This window comes from Lithobates pipiens, unplaced genomic scaffold (assembly GCF_037356315.1).
Source record: "Lithobates pipiens isolate NorthernLeopardFrog02 unplaced genomic scaffold, aLitPip1_a1.2 Scaffold_23, whole genome shotgun sequence".
In the NCBI taxonomy this organism is placed as follows: Eukaryota; Metazoa; Chordata; class Amphibia; order Anura; family Ranidae; genus Lithobates; species Lithobates pipiens.
The window spans coordinates 69,565,926-69,578,539 of record NW_027507785.1 but is presented as its reverse complement, the minus strand read 5'-3'; the positions used below and the strand labels follow the sequence as shown (position 1 = coordinate 69,578,539).

The 12,614-nt window shown below is 46.4% G+C and overlaps 1 protein-coding gene across 3 annotated transcripts in view; it reads right to left on the bottom strand.

Moving 5' to 3' along the window:
- Window positions 1-12,614, bottom strand: part of SHQ1 (SHQ1, H/ACA ribonucleoprotein assembly factor) — a 147,986-nt gene that overhangs the window by 103,236 nt on the left and 32,136 nt on the right. For all 3 annotated transcript variants that reach the window (XM_077451830.1, XM_077451829.1, XM_077451831.1), the window contains exon 7: window positions 8,923-9,035. In XM_077451830.1, the coding sequence (XP_077307956.1) occupies window positions 8,923-9,035 (113 nt within the window). The remainder of the gene's footprint in view (window positions 1-8,922; window positions 9,036-12,614) is intronic.

The following is a 12,614-nucleotide window of genomic DNA, read 5'->3' as shown; positions in this document are numbered from 1 at the left end:
GGAGGTTCACACAAAAATTGAACCTCCGCTTTTTGGAACCCTCCCCCCCTCCGGTGTCACATTTGACACTTTTCAGGGGGGAGGAGGGTGCAGATACCTGCCTAAGACAGGTATTTACACCCACTTCCGGGCATAGACTCCCACGGGAGTCTATGCCTCTTGATGTCCCGCAAGCGCTGTCTGCTGGGACACACACGGGGCCCAGAGACAGCGCGGACCATTCTCATGGCGCTGCGCAACTCGCACATGTGCAGTAGGGAACTGGGAAGTGAAGCCGCAATGCTTCACTTCCCGATTCCCTCACCGATAATGGTGCCGGCAGCAGCCGAGAGACTGTTCGGCTTCGCCTGCCGACATCGCTGGACTCCAGGAAAGGTAGGTGTCCATTAAAAGTCAGCAGCTGCAGTATTTGTATCTGCTGGCTTTTAAATTTTTTTTTTTTTTTTTTTTTTAGGTGGACTCCATCTTTAAATTCATTATTTTCCTCAAAATTCTACAAACAGTACCCCATAATGACAATGTGAAAGAAGTTTGTTTGAAATCTTTGTAAATTTATTAAAAATAAAAAATAAATCCCATGTACATAAGTATTCACAGCCTTTGCTCAATACTTTGTTGAAGCTCCTTTGGCACCAATTACAGCCTCAAGTTTTTGTGTATCATTCTACAAGCTTGGCACAAATATTTTTGGCCAGTTTCTCCCATTCTGCAGGACCTCTCAAACCCCATCAGGTTGGATGAGGAGCTTCGGTGCACAGCCATGGTCAGATCTCTCCAGAGATGTTCAATTGGGTTCAAGTCTGGGCTCTGGCTGGGCCACTCAAGGACATTCACAGAGTTGTTCCGTAGCCACTCCTTTGTTATCTTGGTTGTTTGCTTAGGGTCGTTGTCCTGTTGGATGAACCTTCACCCCAGTCTGAGGTCCAGATCGCTCTACAGCAGGTTTTCATCAAGGATTTCTATGTACATTGCTGCATTCATCTTTCCCTCGATCCTGACTAGTCGCCCAGTTCCTGCCGCTGGAAAACATCCACAGGTTGATGCTGCCACCACCATGCTTCACTGTAGGGATGGTATTGGCCAGGTGATAAACGGTGCCTGGTTTCTTCCAAACATGACACTTGCCATTCAGGCCATAGAGTTCAATCTTTGTTTCATCAGACCAGAGAATGTTGTTTCTCATGGTCTGAGTCCTTTAGGTGCCTTTTGGCAAACTCTACGCGGGCTGTCATGTGCCTTTTACCGAGGAGTGGCTTCCAGCCCTTCACCCCCGACCGCTCAGTCTGGCCGGGTAGCCTGCTCTAGGAAGAGTCCTGGTGGTTTCAAAATTCTTCCATTTACAGATGGAGACCACTGTGCTCAATGGGACCTTCAATGCTGCAGAAATTTTTCCGTACCCCTCCACAGATCTGTGCCTCATTACAATCCTGTCTTGGAGGTTTACAGAAATTTCCTTGGACTTCATGGCTTGGTTTGTGCTCTGACATGCACTGTTAACTGTGGGACCTTATATAGACAGGTGTGTGCCTTTAGAAATCATGTCCAATCAACTGAACCTACCACTGGTGGACTCCAATCAAGTTGTAGAATCATCTCAAGGATGATCAGTGGAAACAGGATGTACCTGAGCTCAATTTTGACCGTCATGGCAAAGGCTGTGAATACTTATGTATATGTGATTTTTTTTTATTTTTAATAAATTTGCAAAGATTTCAAACAAACTTTTTTCATGTTGTCATTATGGGGTATTGTTTGTAGAATTTTGAGGAATATAATGAATTTAATCCATTTTGGAATAATGCTGTAACGTAACAAAATGTGGAAAAAGTGAACCGCTGTGAATACTTTCCAGATGCACTGTACACCCTCCTTTTCTAGTCACATATACTTTCCCCACCTTCATAGCAGTGAATTGTGCAGATCGATCATCCTGCCACTAAGAGTCCCATATATACAGTTCCATCCATCCACCGCAGGAGACATGCATACAGTTCTCTCCACCCCCTCTAATAACTATAATCCTGGCTCTACTGGCCTTTGTTGGTGGCACAGTGTTTATTGTTATGCCCAGAGCTTATTTTCAGCTGAAACATGGCAAAATTCTATTCCAGCATTGGTCCCGTGCTCAGCGCTATCTACTGTTTCTTATTAAAACACAGAAGACTAGCTCCTGGTGCTCATATGCCGACACCTCCACCCAAAAGATCTCGCTGCGCTGCTGGTCAATGAGGAGAGGTGGAGGCGCAAGTAAGTGTGGATAAAAACAAGCCTTCATGCATTTTGAAGAGGTAAGCAAGGCAGTGGAGGGTGTGGAGGTGGTGGTGGGGATGCAAAAGCGTGGGTTGTGGGGTTGCAAAGGTCAGAGCTGAGAAGGGGTGCAAAATTAAGGAACTGTAGAAGAGAAGTGCAGAGTTGGGCCAAGTCCAGAGGTGAGCTGTAAAATAGGGGAAAGGGTGTGCCGTGGACAGGGGGCGCCAAGGTGTGCAGCGCACAGGGGTAGCCAAGGTGCGCCACAGACAGGGGACATCGAAGTGCGCCGAGGACAAGGGGGAAGTGATGCACTGCAGACAGAAGGTGCCAAGGTGCGCTGAAGACAAGGCGGAAGTGGTGCGCCGTGGACAGGGGGCACCAAGGTGTTCTGAAGTGCACTGTGTCCAAGGGGGAAGTGGCGCGACATAGACAGGTGGTGCCCTGTGTACGAGGGGTGCAGAGGTGAGATGTGGATGGTTGTGGATGTGGGTGCAGAGGTGAGCTGTGATAAGGGAGTGCAGGGGTGAGCTATGGGTGGGGGTGCAGAGGTGAGTTGTGGATGAGGAGTGCAGAGGTCAATTGTGGACAGGGGGTGCAGAGATGGATTGTAGATGGTGGGGTGCACCTACTTCTCATAGGAGCAACTGGTGTGCAACCTTAGGAAGAGGAATACGCTTCTGCAACATCTGACAGTTGATGCACCAATAACGGTATAGGGGAAGAAAGTACCACTTCCAAAACAGGGGTCACTTGTCTGAGAAGGGGATCTTTGGGGATCTTTGAAATTAAAGTGATCCTGTACTTTGTCAGTGCAAAGTAACAGGTTAAAAATTTGATAAGAAAAATGGTGTCTAGTAATTCATGCTCTTTCCCCAATTTGGGGTGATTCTATGACTGAAAACCAACAGATAAATACTTATGGGACAGACCCCAAACAAAATAACAGTCACTAAGAAGAATCACAGAGCTTTGTATGAAATATTCAATGCTTTATTCTAGATTATCAAAAAATATACTAATAATAAAAAAATAAAAAAAAATAATAATCTATAAATCATCACCTTTAAAAACCTCTACAACACCCCTCTTTCACGCCTTATGCAATATGCTCACACAATGTTGCACACACTGTGCATGCATGTCATTTGAGCACCACTGTGAACCAAGATCAAATTTGTTGCAATATTGGCAATGCTGCTAATGCAGGGGTTGACAAATTTGCTTTGAATTTAAGAGCCAGTAAAAAAGTTAGGAGCCAGTTTTTTTTTCAGCTCCCGGGGTAAGGCCACTAATTTTCACCCCCTATCCCTAACTCACAATGGAGCACCCAGTCAATAACTCCATTGAAACGCTGTTACATCAGGGGTATGGGCTGACCAGAAAGAGTAAGGCTGGCAACAGATGGAACTGGCTGGCACTGGCAGGTGGCACTGGTTGCCACTGGAAGGCACGTGGAACTGCCAGATGGCACCGACAGGTGACACTAGTTGGCATTGGCAGGTGACACTGGTTTGGAACTGGCAGGTGACACTGGTTTGGAACTGGCAGGTGACACTGGTTTGAAACTGGCAAGTGACACTATTGGCACTGGTAGGTGGCCCTGGTTGGTGATGGCAGGTGGCCCTGGTTGGCGATGGCAGGTGGCCCTGGTTGGCGATGGCAGGTGGCCCTGGTTGGCGATGGCAGGTGGCCCTGGTTGGCGATGGCAGGTGGCCCTGGTTGGCGATGGCGGGTGGCCCTGGTTGGCGATGGCACTAGTTGTCACTGGCAGATGGCACTGATTGGCGGTGGCACTGGTTGGTGTTGGCAGGTGGCACTGATTGGCAGTGGCAGGTGGCACTGGTTGCCGCTGGCAGGTGGCACTGATTGGTGGTGGCACTGGCAGGTGCCACTGGCACTGATTGGCGGTGGCAGGTGGCACTGATTGGTGGTGGCACTGGTTGGTGACAGGTGGTATTGATTGGCGGTGGCACTGGTTGGCGCTGGCAGGTGGCACTGGTTGCTCTGGCAGGTGGCACTGGTTGGCGCTGGCACTAGTTGGCGCTGGCAGGTGGCACTGGTTGGTGGCAGGTGGTATTGATTGGAGGTGGCACTGGTTGGCACCGATTGGTGGCAGGTGGCACTGATTGGCACTGGCAGGTTTCACACGGAGCACTCTGTTACTGAAATGTAACAGAGGAGCTGGCGGGACCCTGCAGGGGTGTGAAACTGACAAGTAACAGAGAGGTGGATATGTCAGATTTCAGCCTGATGTCGGGGTGGGCGGGACCCGGCCGGGGTGGACGGAACCCGGCCGGGGTGGGCGGAACCCGGCCGGGGTGGGCGGAACCCGGCCGGGGTGGGCGGAACTCAGCAGCTATCAAACACCAGCCAACGATTGGGCTGCTTAAGAAAAGGGGCGGGCCACATACACGTAGCGGCCCGCCCAGATCCCATTGGCTGGTGTTTGATGGCTTGCTGGGTCCCGCCCCCACCCCGGCCAGGTCCTGCCCACCCCGACATCAGGCTGACAGATCCTCCTCTCTCCATTGCATGTCAGTTTCACACACAGCGCGGTGCTGCAGAGTGTGAAGGAGGGAGGAGGACGGCAGTCAGTGTTAATGCTGCTGCATGTCTGGGGCATCGATAGTGAGTCGGCTGGTGGCAGCTTAAGCCCCATGTCGCGATTTCTGGTTTGCATTGGCAACCTGGCGCCTGGAGTTTGTCGAGTCCTGTGCTAATGTAAAAGTGAACAGGTGGCTGTAGAGCCGTCTGGATCAATTATACTGAACAGCCAATTGCCAGCTGAAAAAAAAAAATTACACCAAGCTTCTTTTAAACCACTTCAAGCCCAGGGATGGTTTAAAGCAGCATAAGAACACAACGTGGTTAAAATTGCCAATATTGGGCATATATAAAAACCTATATATATATATATATATATATATATATATATATATATATATATATATATATATATATATATATATATATATATATATCTGCTTTGTTTCAGGACAACGTAGCAGATGCTAATGAAACCAGCAATAGCCAAGCACTTAGCGTCTTCAGTAACGGCAGCCGCCATACTTTCTCGCTATGGTGCTATTTTGCAGTTACTCGCCAAAAGACCTCGGTGATACATCTGAATGATGAAGACATGACATCACTGGCTTCCATTAACTGGTTTTACTAAACCTTATTTATATGACTTTCTTTTACAGGAATTTATTTATACAACGTCCTAGGAGGAATCCCTGGATAGAACTTAGCGAAGTTTATATTTTACACAATAATTCACTCTTGGTATTATAAGTCACATTTGATTTTCATGACCTGCCGACCCATGATTATATAAAGTCATGGCTTTCCTAAGGACCTGTAACGTCATTAAAAAACAATGATGTGATATAAAGGTCAGCACTCCTCCAGAGTACACAGCTCCATCCATACTCTCCCCTTGTTGAAATTTACCATTCCTGACATAAGAGTTGAACTTCAGGCTAACAGCTAAATACTTGGCTGAATTCCATATATTATCTGCTAAAAGATTTAAATTTTTCTCCAGCCAGTCTGTTGTTAGGACAAGTTTGTCATCTCCCTTTTTTATACTATATTTCAGCAACATAGCCGGGTCCCCTCCTTTACCTTAACCTGTGATTGGACAGTGAAGGAAGAGCAACAAACCGATTAGGTCAACATACTGCTCTCTCCTTCTATCAGCATGTCCCTTATTTTTATTGTTATTATACAGGTTTTATATAGCGCCAACAGTTTGCGCAGCGCTTTACAACATGAGGGCAGACATTACAGTTACATTACAATTTGGTACAAGAGTAATCAGAGGGCCCTGCTCGTTAGAGCTTACAATCTAAAAAGGAAGGGTCAATTGATACAAAAGGTTGATAGCTGTGGGGGGGGGGGATTAGGTGATGGAGGAAGTAAAACAGTGTTAGTTAGAAGCAGGATAGGCTTCTTTGAAGAGAAGGGTTTTCAGGGATCCCCTAAAGATGGATAGATTAGGGGACAGTCAGACAGATTGGGGTAGGGAGTTCCAAAGAATGGGAGAAGCTCTGGAAAAATCCTGGAGGTGAGCATGGGAGGAGGTGACAAGGGAGCTAGAGAGCAGAAGGTCTTGGGATGACCGAAGAGAGCAGCTTGGAAGGCATTTTGGGACTAGGTTAGTCATGGAGCTGGGGGCAGAGTTATGGATGGCTTTGTAAATTATTGTTAGTACTTTGAACGTTATTTGTTGGGTGAGTGGAAGCCAGTGGAGGGATTGGCAGAGAGGGGTGGAGGACATGAATGGTTGGTAAGATGGATGAGTCTTGCAGCGGCATTCATTATGGACTGAAGAGGGGATAGTCTATGTAAAAGGTATTCCAATTAGGAAGGGAGTTGCAGTAGTCGAGGCGAAAGATAACCAGGGAGTGAATCAGAAGCTTGGTGGTGTCATTAGTTAAAAAGGGGCGTATTCTGGAAATGTATCAGCACTTGAGAAAGCAGAGGATTGCCTTAGAGTAGGATTCTGCAAACTACAGTCCATGGGCCACATCAAGTCTATGCAAGATTTTTTCCAGCAAGTGGTAAAGCTAGGGGGGGGGGGGGGGATTTCTGATGTGATGGAAGAAGAAATCAGTATACATACCTTTTTTGAACCTGCTCCGGTCCAGTCTCCAGTGGTGAAAGATATGCTGAGGACACAGCTGACAACGGCTGGGAAATTAATGGGAAGTGACGTCACCCATAGACTTACTATGGGGCTTCCATTGTCGGCTGCCTCCTCTGCACCCGCCTACACAACAAAGCCGCCGCTGACAGCACAGCATGGGAGGGGACCTGAGCGGCTTCAGAAAAAATATATTTCTCCTTTACAGGGGTATATAGGTTAGTGTTAGATTGTGGATGTCTATAGATGTAGTGATTTTAGGGTTAGGTTGGACTTCTACTTGTCATGGTTATGCAATAGAGTTCGTCTGCTTACCTGTCTCCATGTGTTCATTTCTAGAGACCAGCCGACCCTCACCTGACTGCTTTTATAAATCCATCCTCTGGCATGGCTCCACCCTAGCTCCTATCAGAGAACTCTATATTAACCTGTGCACTGCTAGCCAATCCTGCTGATCAACCTTTGCGTGTTAGCTTCCTGTTACCTGCCGTGTGCTCTGCTGTTATTCTGTTACCGACTTTGGCGTGTCCTTGACCATCCCTGTTTGCCTGTGATCCTGACCTTTTGGCGTGTTCCCGACTATTCCTGTCTGCTTGTGGCCCCGACCTTGGCTTTGTCCCTCACCATCCCTATCCTCCTGTTGCCTACTGTGGGTGTGAGCTGGGGGACCCTGGGGGTCGCGACCTGGAGCCAGTTGCAGCCAAGTCCATCCTCACCACTCGAGGCTCTGGTGAACACCTGCTGGCTCTTAGACTCCGCGCCCCAGGGAATCTATCCCCGGTGGGATCCATCTTGGTGTTCTGGCGGCCCTGCCTTCCTATCACCTTGACCTCCGTCAGCAGCAGTCAGCCATAGGGTCCACAACCTTGCTGTGCACTCCTAATCCCTACGGTGTGCATCTGTCACCTGGCATCAAGGTGACCTGACACTACTTTAACCAAAAATTAGGATTTACTGTGTCATCCAGAAATGTTAATTGTGCCCAAGCAATACCCTGAAAACTCAAATTTTTTTGTAGAATTTCTTCTTCAGTGCATTTCCTGTGCCCAGATCTTCATGTGTCTTAAACCCCATAGCCGTATATCTTCAGTAAGGGATCATCTATAGCACTGCTGCCTTGGACAGATGGCATGAGATTTGGGGGAAGATTTGGTGATGTCACTGCTTGTGCCACTCGTTGTCCTCCTTGCTGGAGAGAAAGCTGTACCTGAGGACCTGCAATGCAAGAATCTCCTTGCTTCAGCTCCCTTCATTCTGTGGATCTGTGCTTTCTCCACCTCTCCTGTTGCTTCTTAAATTTTCCACCACCGGTCAACAGCAGACCAGTTCTGATAAGTCTTGTCGCTACCCAGATTGCGACACACAGAGAAAAAGGGGAACCAGGAATATTAAACCAATAATAGGAAAAAGATCAGCTGCAGATAGACCACAGGAAATACTAGGGACTAGTCCTTTCCCTTTCTTGGGCACATCTTTCACAGCTCAGGTCCTCAATAAAGGGTACGTACGCCATTTCACAAAAAATGAAAAGTTGAACTAACTCCAAATATCCTGGTCACCCCTCCAGACCTCTCTGCAAATAGCATTCACAATGACGTGTGCTGCCAGTGTAACAGTCCATATTCCCCAATACACAGCACCCCCATCAGAATGTTTGCAATGTCATGTGTGTGATCATGTGACCAAGCTGACTAATGAGACTTGCCGCTCTCCTTCCCGAAAAAAGCCTCAGATGTGCTTCTCATTGGTCAGCATGGTCATGTACCCGTGCTGACCAATGAGCGCTTGCCATTGCAAGCATTATGATGGACGCTCACTCTGAGGCTGTGTATTGCACAATACGGTGCTATACTGGCAGCACTGGAAATGAAGGACGCTACATGTAGCGGGGCTAGGAGCAGTGATCAGAATATTTGGCGTTAGTTACTTACCCTTTAAATATGTTATGGGAAACCCATCTGCTTAAATGCATTTCTGCTCCTCCTTTGCACTGCTGCACCAACACGTTCCCCTGACTATCTTACCTCCTTTGTCCTCGCTTTCTGGGGAAACGTTTGCCGTTCTATGCTGTATCTCCTCCCACCAGGTTTTGTACTTCAGCAACTGTTTAATAGCATCGTCTTCAAAGAGGTCGGCTCTGCAAGAAACAACAACGTCCTTTCAACCGTGTACAGTCAGCAAAATGCTTAACAAGAAAAAAAAAAAATCAGAAGCAGCCTTGAATGAACTCTGATGTAAAGAAAAACCAGAACACCGTTTTAAAACACCAAATTAAAAAGGAAAGTTTTTGTTTTTCACTTTAGGCACAGATATTTTCTGGCAATTTAAAGTGGTTGTAAATCCTTACAAACCACTTTGACCTACAGGTAAGCCTAGATTAAGGCTTACCTGTAGGTCCAAGAAATATCTCCTAAACCTATACGATTTAGGAGATATTTACCTGAAGACAGCCACCGCGGTCTACGGCGCATGCGCCATAGACAGCGGCACGCAGGCACACTGGGTAAGCCGCAGATCGTGGCGATATGTCGCGAGTGTCGACTCCCATGCGCATGCGTGGGAGTGACGTCATCGCTGCTCCGGCGAATCACAGCGCTGGAGTAGCGAGACCCACCAAGAAGATGGACGCTCGGAACTACAGGGGACAGCGGTGACATCGCTGCCTCCTGTGTCAGGTAAGTGACACATAATGGGGTAGTATGCGATGCATAGTAGTCCATTATGCTTTACCTTTGCAGGGAATGAAAGAGGAAGTAAACCCATCAGAGTTTACTTCCTCTTTAACCAGTTGCGATCCATCCAGCCATTTTAGCTAAAAGGCAGATTTTTTAACTTATAGCTTTGTAAGCATTTATGATACAGAAGCGACACTTTTTTTGGGGGGGGGCAAAGAAGACTTTAGGTGGTATTTTCTTTAAAGCGTTAATCATTTTCTAATATAACCGTTTGCCACCGTCCTTTGCAATTGCCTCTGACACTGTGATTGGCTTGCAATAACGTAAATAGGGAGCCCTGCCTACTAGCTGTCAATGGTGGGCACTTGAAGGTGAGCTGTCCTTGACAGCTCGTTGCTGTTCCTGGGACACTGAATGAGTCTAGTGACACACATTTGCAGCAGCTCGGTATTAAAAGTGGTTGTAAACCTCAGACATGAAATACGAACAAAACAAATCCTTCTATAGTGTGTACTTGTGTCAATCCGAAGCACTACAGTGCCTTGAAAAAGTATTCATACCCCCCTTGAAATTTTCCACATTTTGTCATGTTACAACCAAAACGTAAATGTATTTTATTGGGATTTTATGTGATAGACCAACACAAAGTGGCACATAATTGTGAAGTGGAAGGAAAATGATAAATGACTTTCAATTTTTTTTACAAATAAATATGTGAAAAATGTGGGGTACATTTGTATTCAGCCTCCCTGAGTCAATAATTTGTAGAACCGACTTATACTGCAATTACATCTGCAAGTCTTTTTGGGGATGTCTCTACCAGCTTTGCACAACTAGAAATTTTTGCCTATTCTTCTTTGCAAAATAGCTCATGCTCTGTAAGATTGGATGGAGAGCGGCTGTAAAGAGCAATTTTTAAGTCTTGCCACAGATTCTCAATTGGATTTAGGTCTGGACTTTGACTGGCCCATTCTAAAGCCCCATACACACGGTCGGACTTGTACAAACTTTTCCGTGGACTTTTGTACAAAGTGTGTTGTCCACAAGTTTGTATTGCATACACACGGTCGGACTTTTTGACAACAAACACGAACGTGGTGACGTCACAACGTACTGACGCCGCTTCAAAAGAGGACGTTCAATGACTCCAGCGCCACCTTTGGTCAACTTCTGTATTGTAGTCTGATCGTTTGCAATGGTTCTGAGCATGCGTGTTTGTACCTTGTACAAAAGTCCGATGCTTTTGCGTACACACGGTAGGACTTTGCTCCATCGGACTTTTGTTGCCAGAAAGTTTGTCCGTTCGCAGAGCCAACAAAAGTCCGATGAAAACAGAAAAAGTTTGTCCGATGGAGCGTACACACAGTCGGATGTTGCTCCAAAACAGCTAATTTGCATGTTTGTTGTCAAAAAGTCCGACCGTGTGTACGGGCCTTTACACATGAATATGTTTTGATCTAAACCATTCCATTGTAGATCATGTTTAGGGTCGTTGTCCTGCTGGAAGGTGAACCTCCACCCCAGTCTCAAGTCTTTTGCAGACCAAGAGGTTTTCTTCTAATGCCGCGTACACACGGTCGAACTGTTTGACGTACTTAGTCCGTTGAAACACATTTCAGCGGACAATCCGCTCGTGTGTGGGCTTCAGCGGACTTTTTCAGCGTGCAGTCCGGAGTACTAAGAATTTCGGATTTTACAAAAATCTGTCCGTCGTACTTTGGTTTCAGCGGACAATACGGTCGTCAGTATGCTAGTTTCGACGGACTAAGAATGGCGCATGCCCAGAAAGGATTTACACGGTGGAAGGGTGCTTTGCTGTGTCTTGGACTTCCCATTTCTAGTCCCGTCGTACGTGCTGTACACGTCATCGCGCAAGCTTTCGACGGACTGTTTGTGCATCCGTGTGTGGTCAAGTCCATTCAGTGGAAAGTACGACGGACTGTCCGTCGGATTGTATGACGGACTAAGTACGTCAAACAGTTCGACCGTGTGTACGCGGCATAAGATTGCTCTGTATTGGGCTCCATCCATCTTCCCATCAACTCTGACCAGTTTCCCTGTCCCTGCTGAAGAAAAGCATCCCCACAACATGATGCTGCCACCACCATGTTTCACAGTGGGGATGCTGTGTAGTGTTCGTTTTATGCCACACATAACGTTTTGATTTTAGGCCAAAAAGTTAAATTTTGGTCTCATCTGACCAGAGCACCTTCTTCCACATGTTTGCTGTGTCCCCCACATGGCTTCTCGCAAACTGCAAACTGGACTTCTTATGGCTTTCATTCAACAATGTCTTTCTTCTTGTCACTCTTCAATAAAGGTCAGATTTGTGGAGAGCACGACTAATAGTTGTCCTGTGGACAGATTCTCCCACCCGAGCTGTGGATCTCTGCAGCTCCTCCAGAGTTACCATGGGCCTCTTGGCTGTTTCTCTGATGAAAGCTCTCCTTGCCCGGCCTGTCAGTTTAGGTGGACGGCCATTTCTTGGTAGGTTTGCAGTTGTGTCATACTCTTTCCATTTTCGGATAATGGATTGAACAGTGCTCCATAAAATGTTCAAAGCTTGGAATATTTTTTTTTATAACCAAACCCTGCTTTGAATTTCTCCACAACTTTTTCCCTGACCTGTCTGGTGTGTGTGTGTGTTCATTGGCCTTCATGATGCTGTTTATTCACCAAGTTCCTCTAACAAACCCCAGAGGGCTTCACAGAACAGCTGTATTTATACTGAGATTAAATTACACACAGGTGGACTATTTACTAATTACGTGTCTTCTGAAGGCAATTGGTTAATCTAGATTTTAATTAGGGGTATCAGAGTATAAGGGGGCTCAATACAAATGCATGCCACCCTTTTCACATTTTTATTTGCATACAATTTTGAAAAACATTTATCATTTTCCTTCCACTTCACAATTAATGTGCCAATTTGTGTTGGTCTATCACACAAAATCCCAATAAAAGACATTTATTTTTTTGGCTGTAATGTGACAAAATGTAGAAAATTTCAAGGGTTATGAATAGTTTTTCAAGGTACTGTA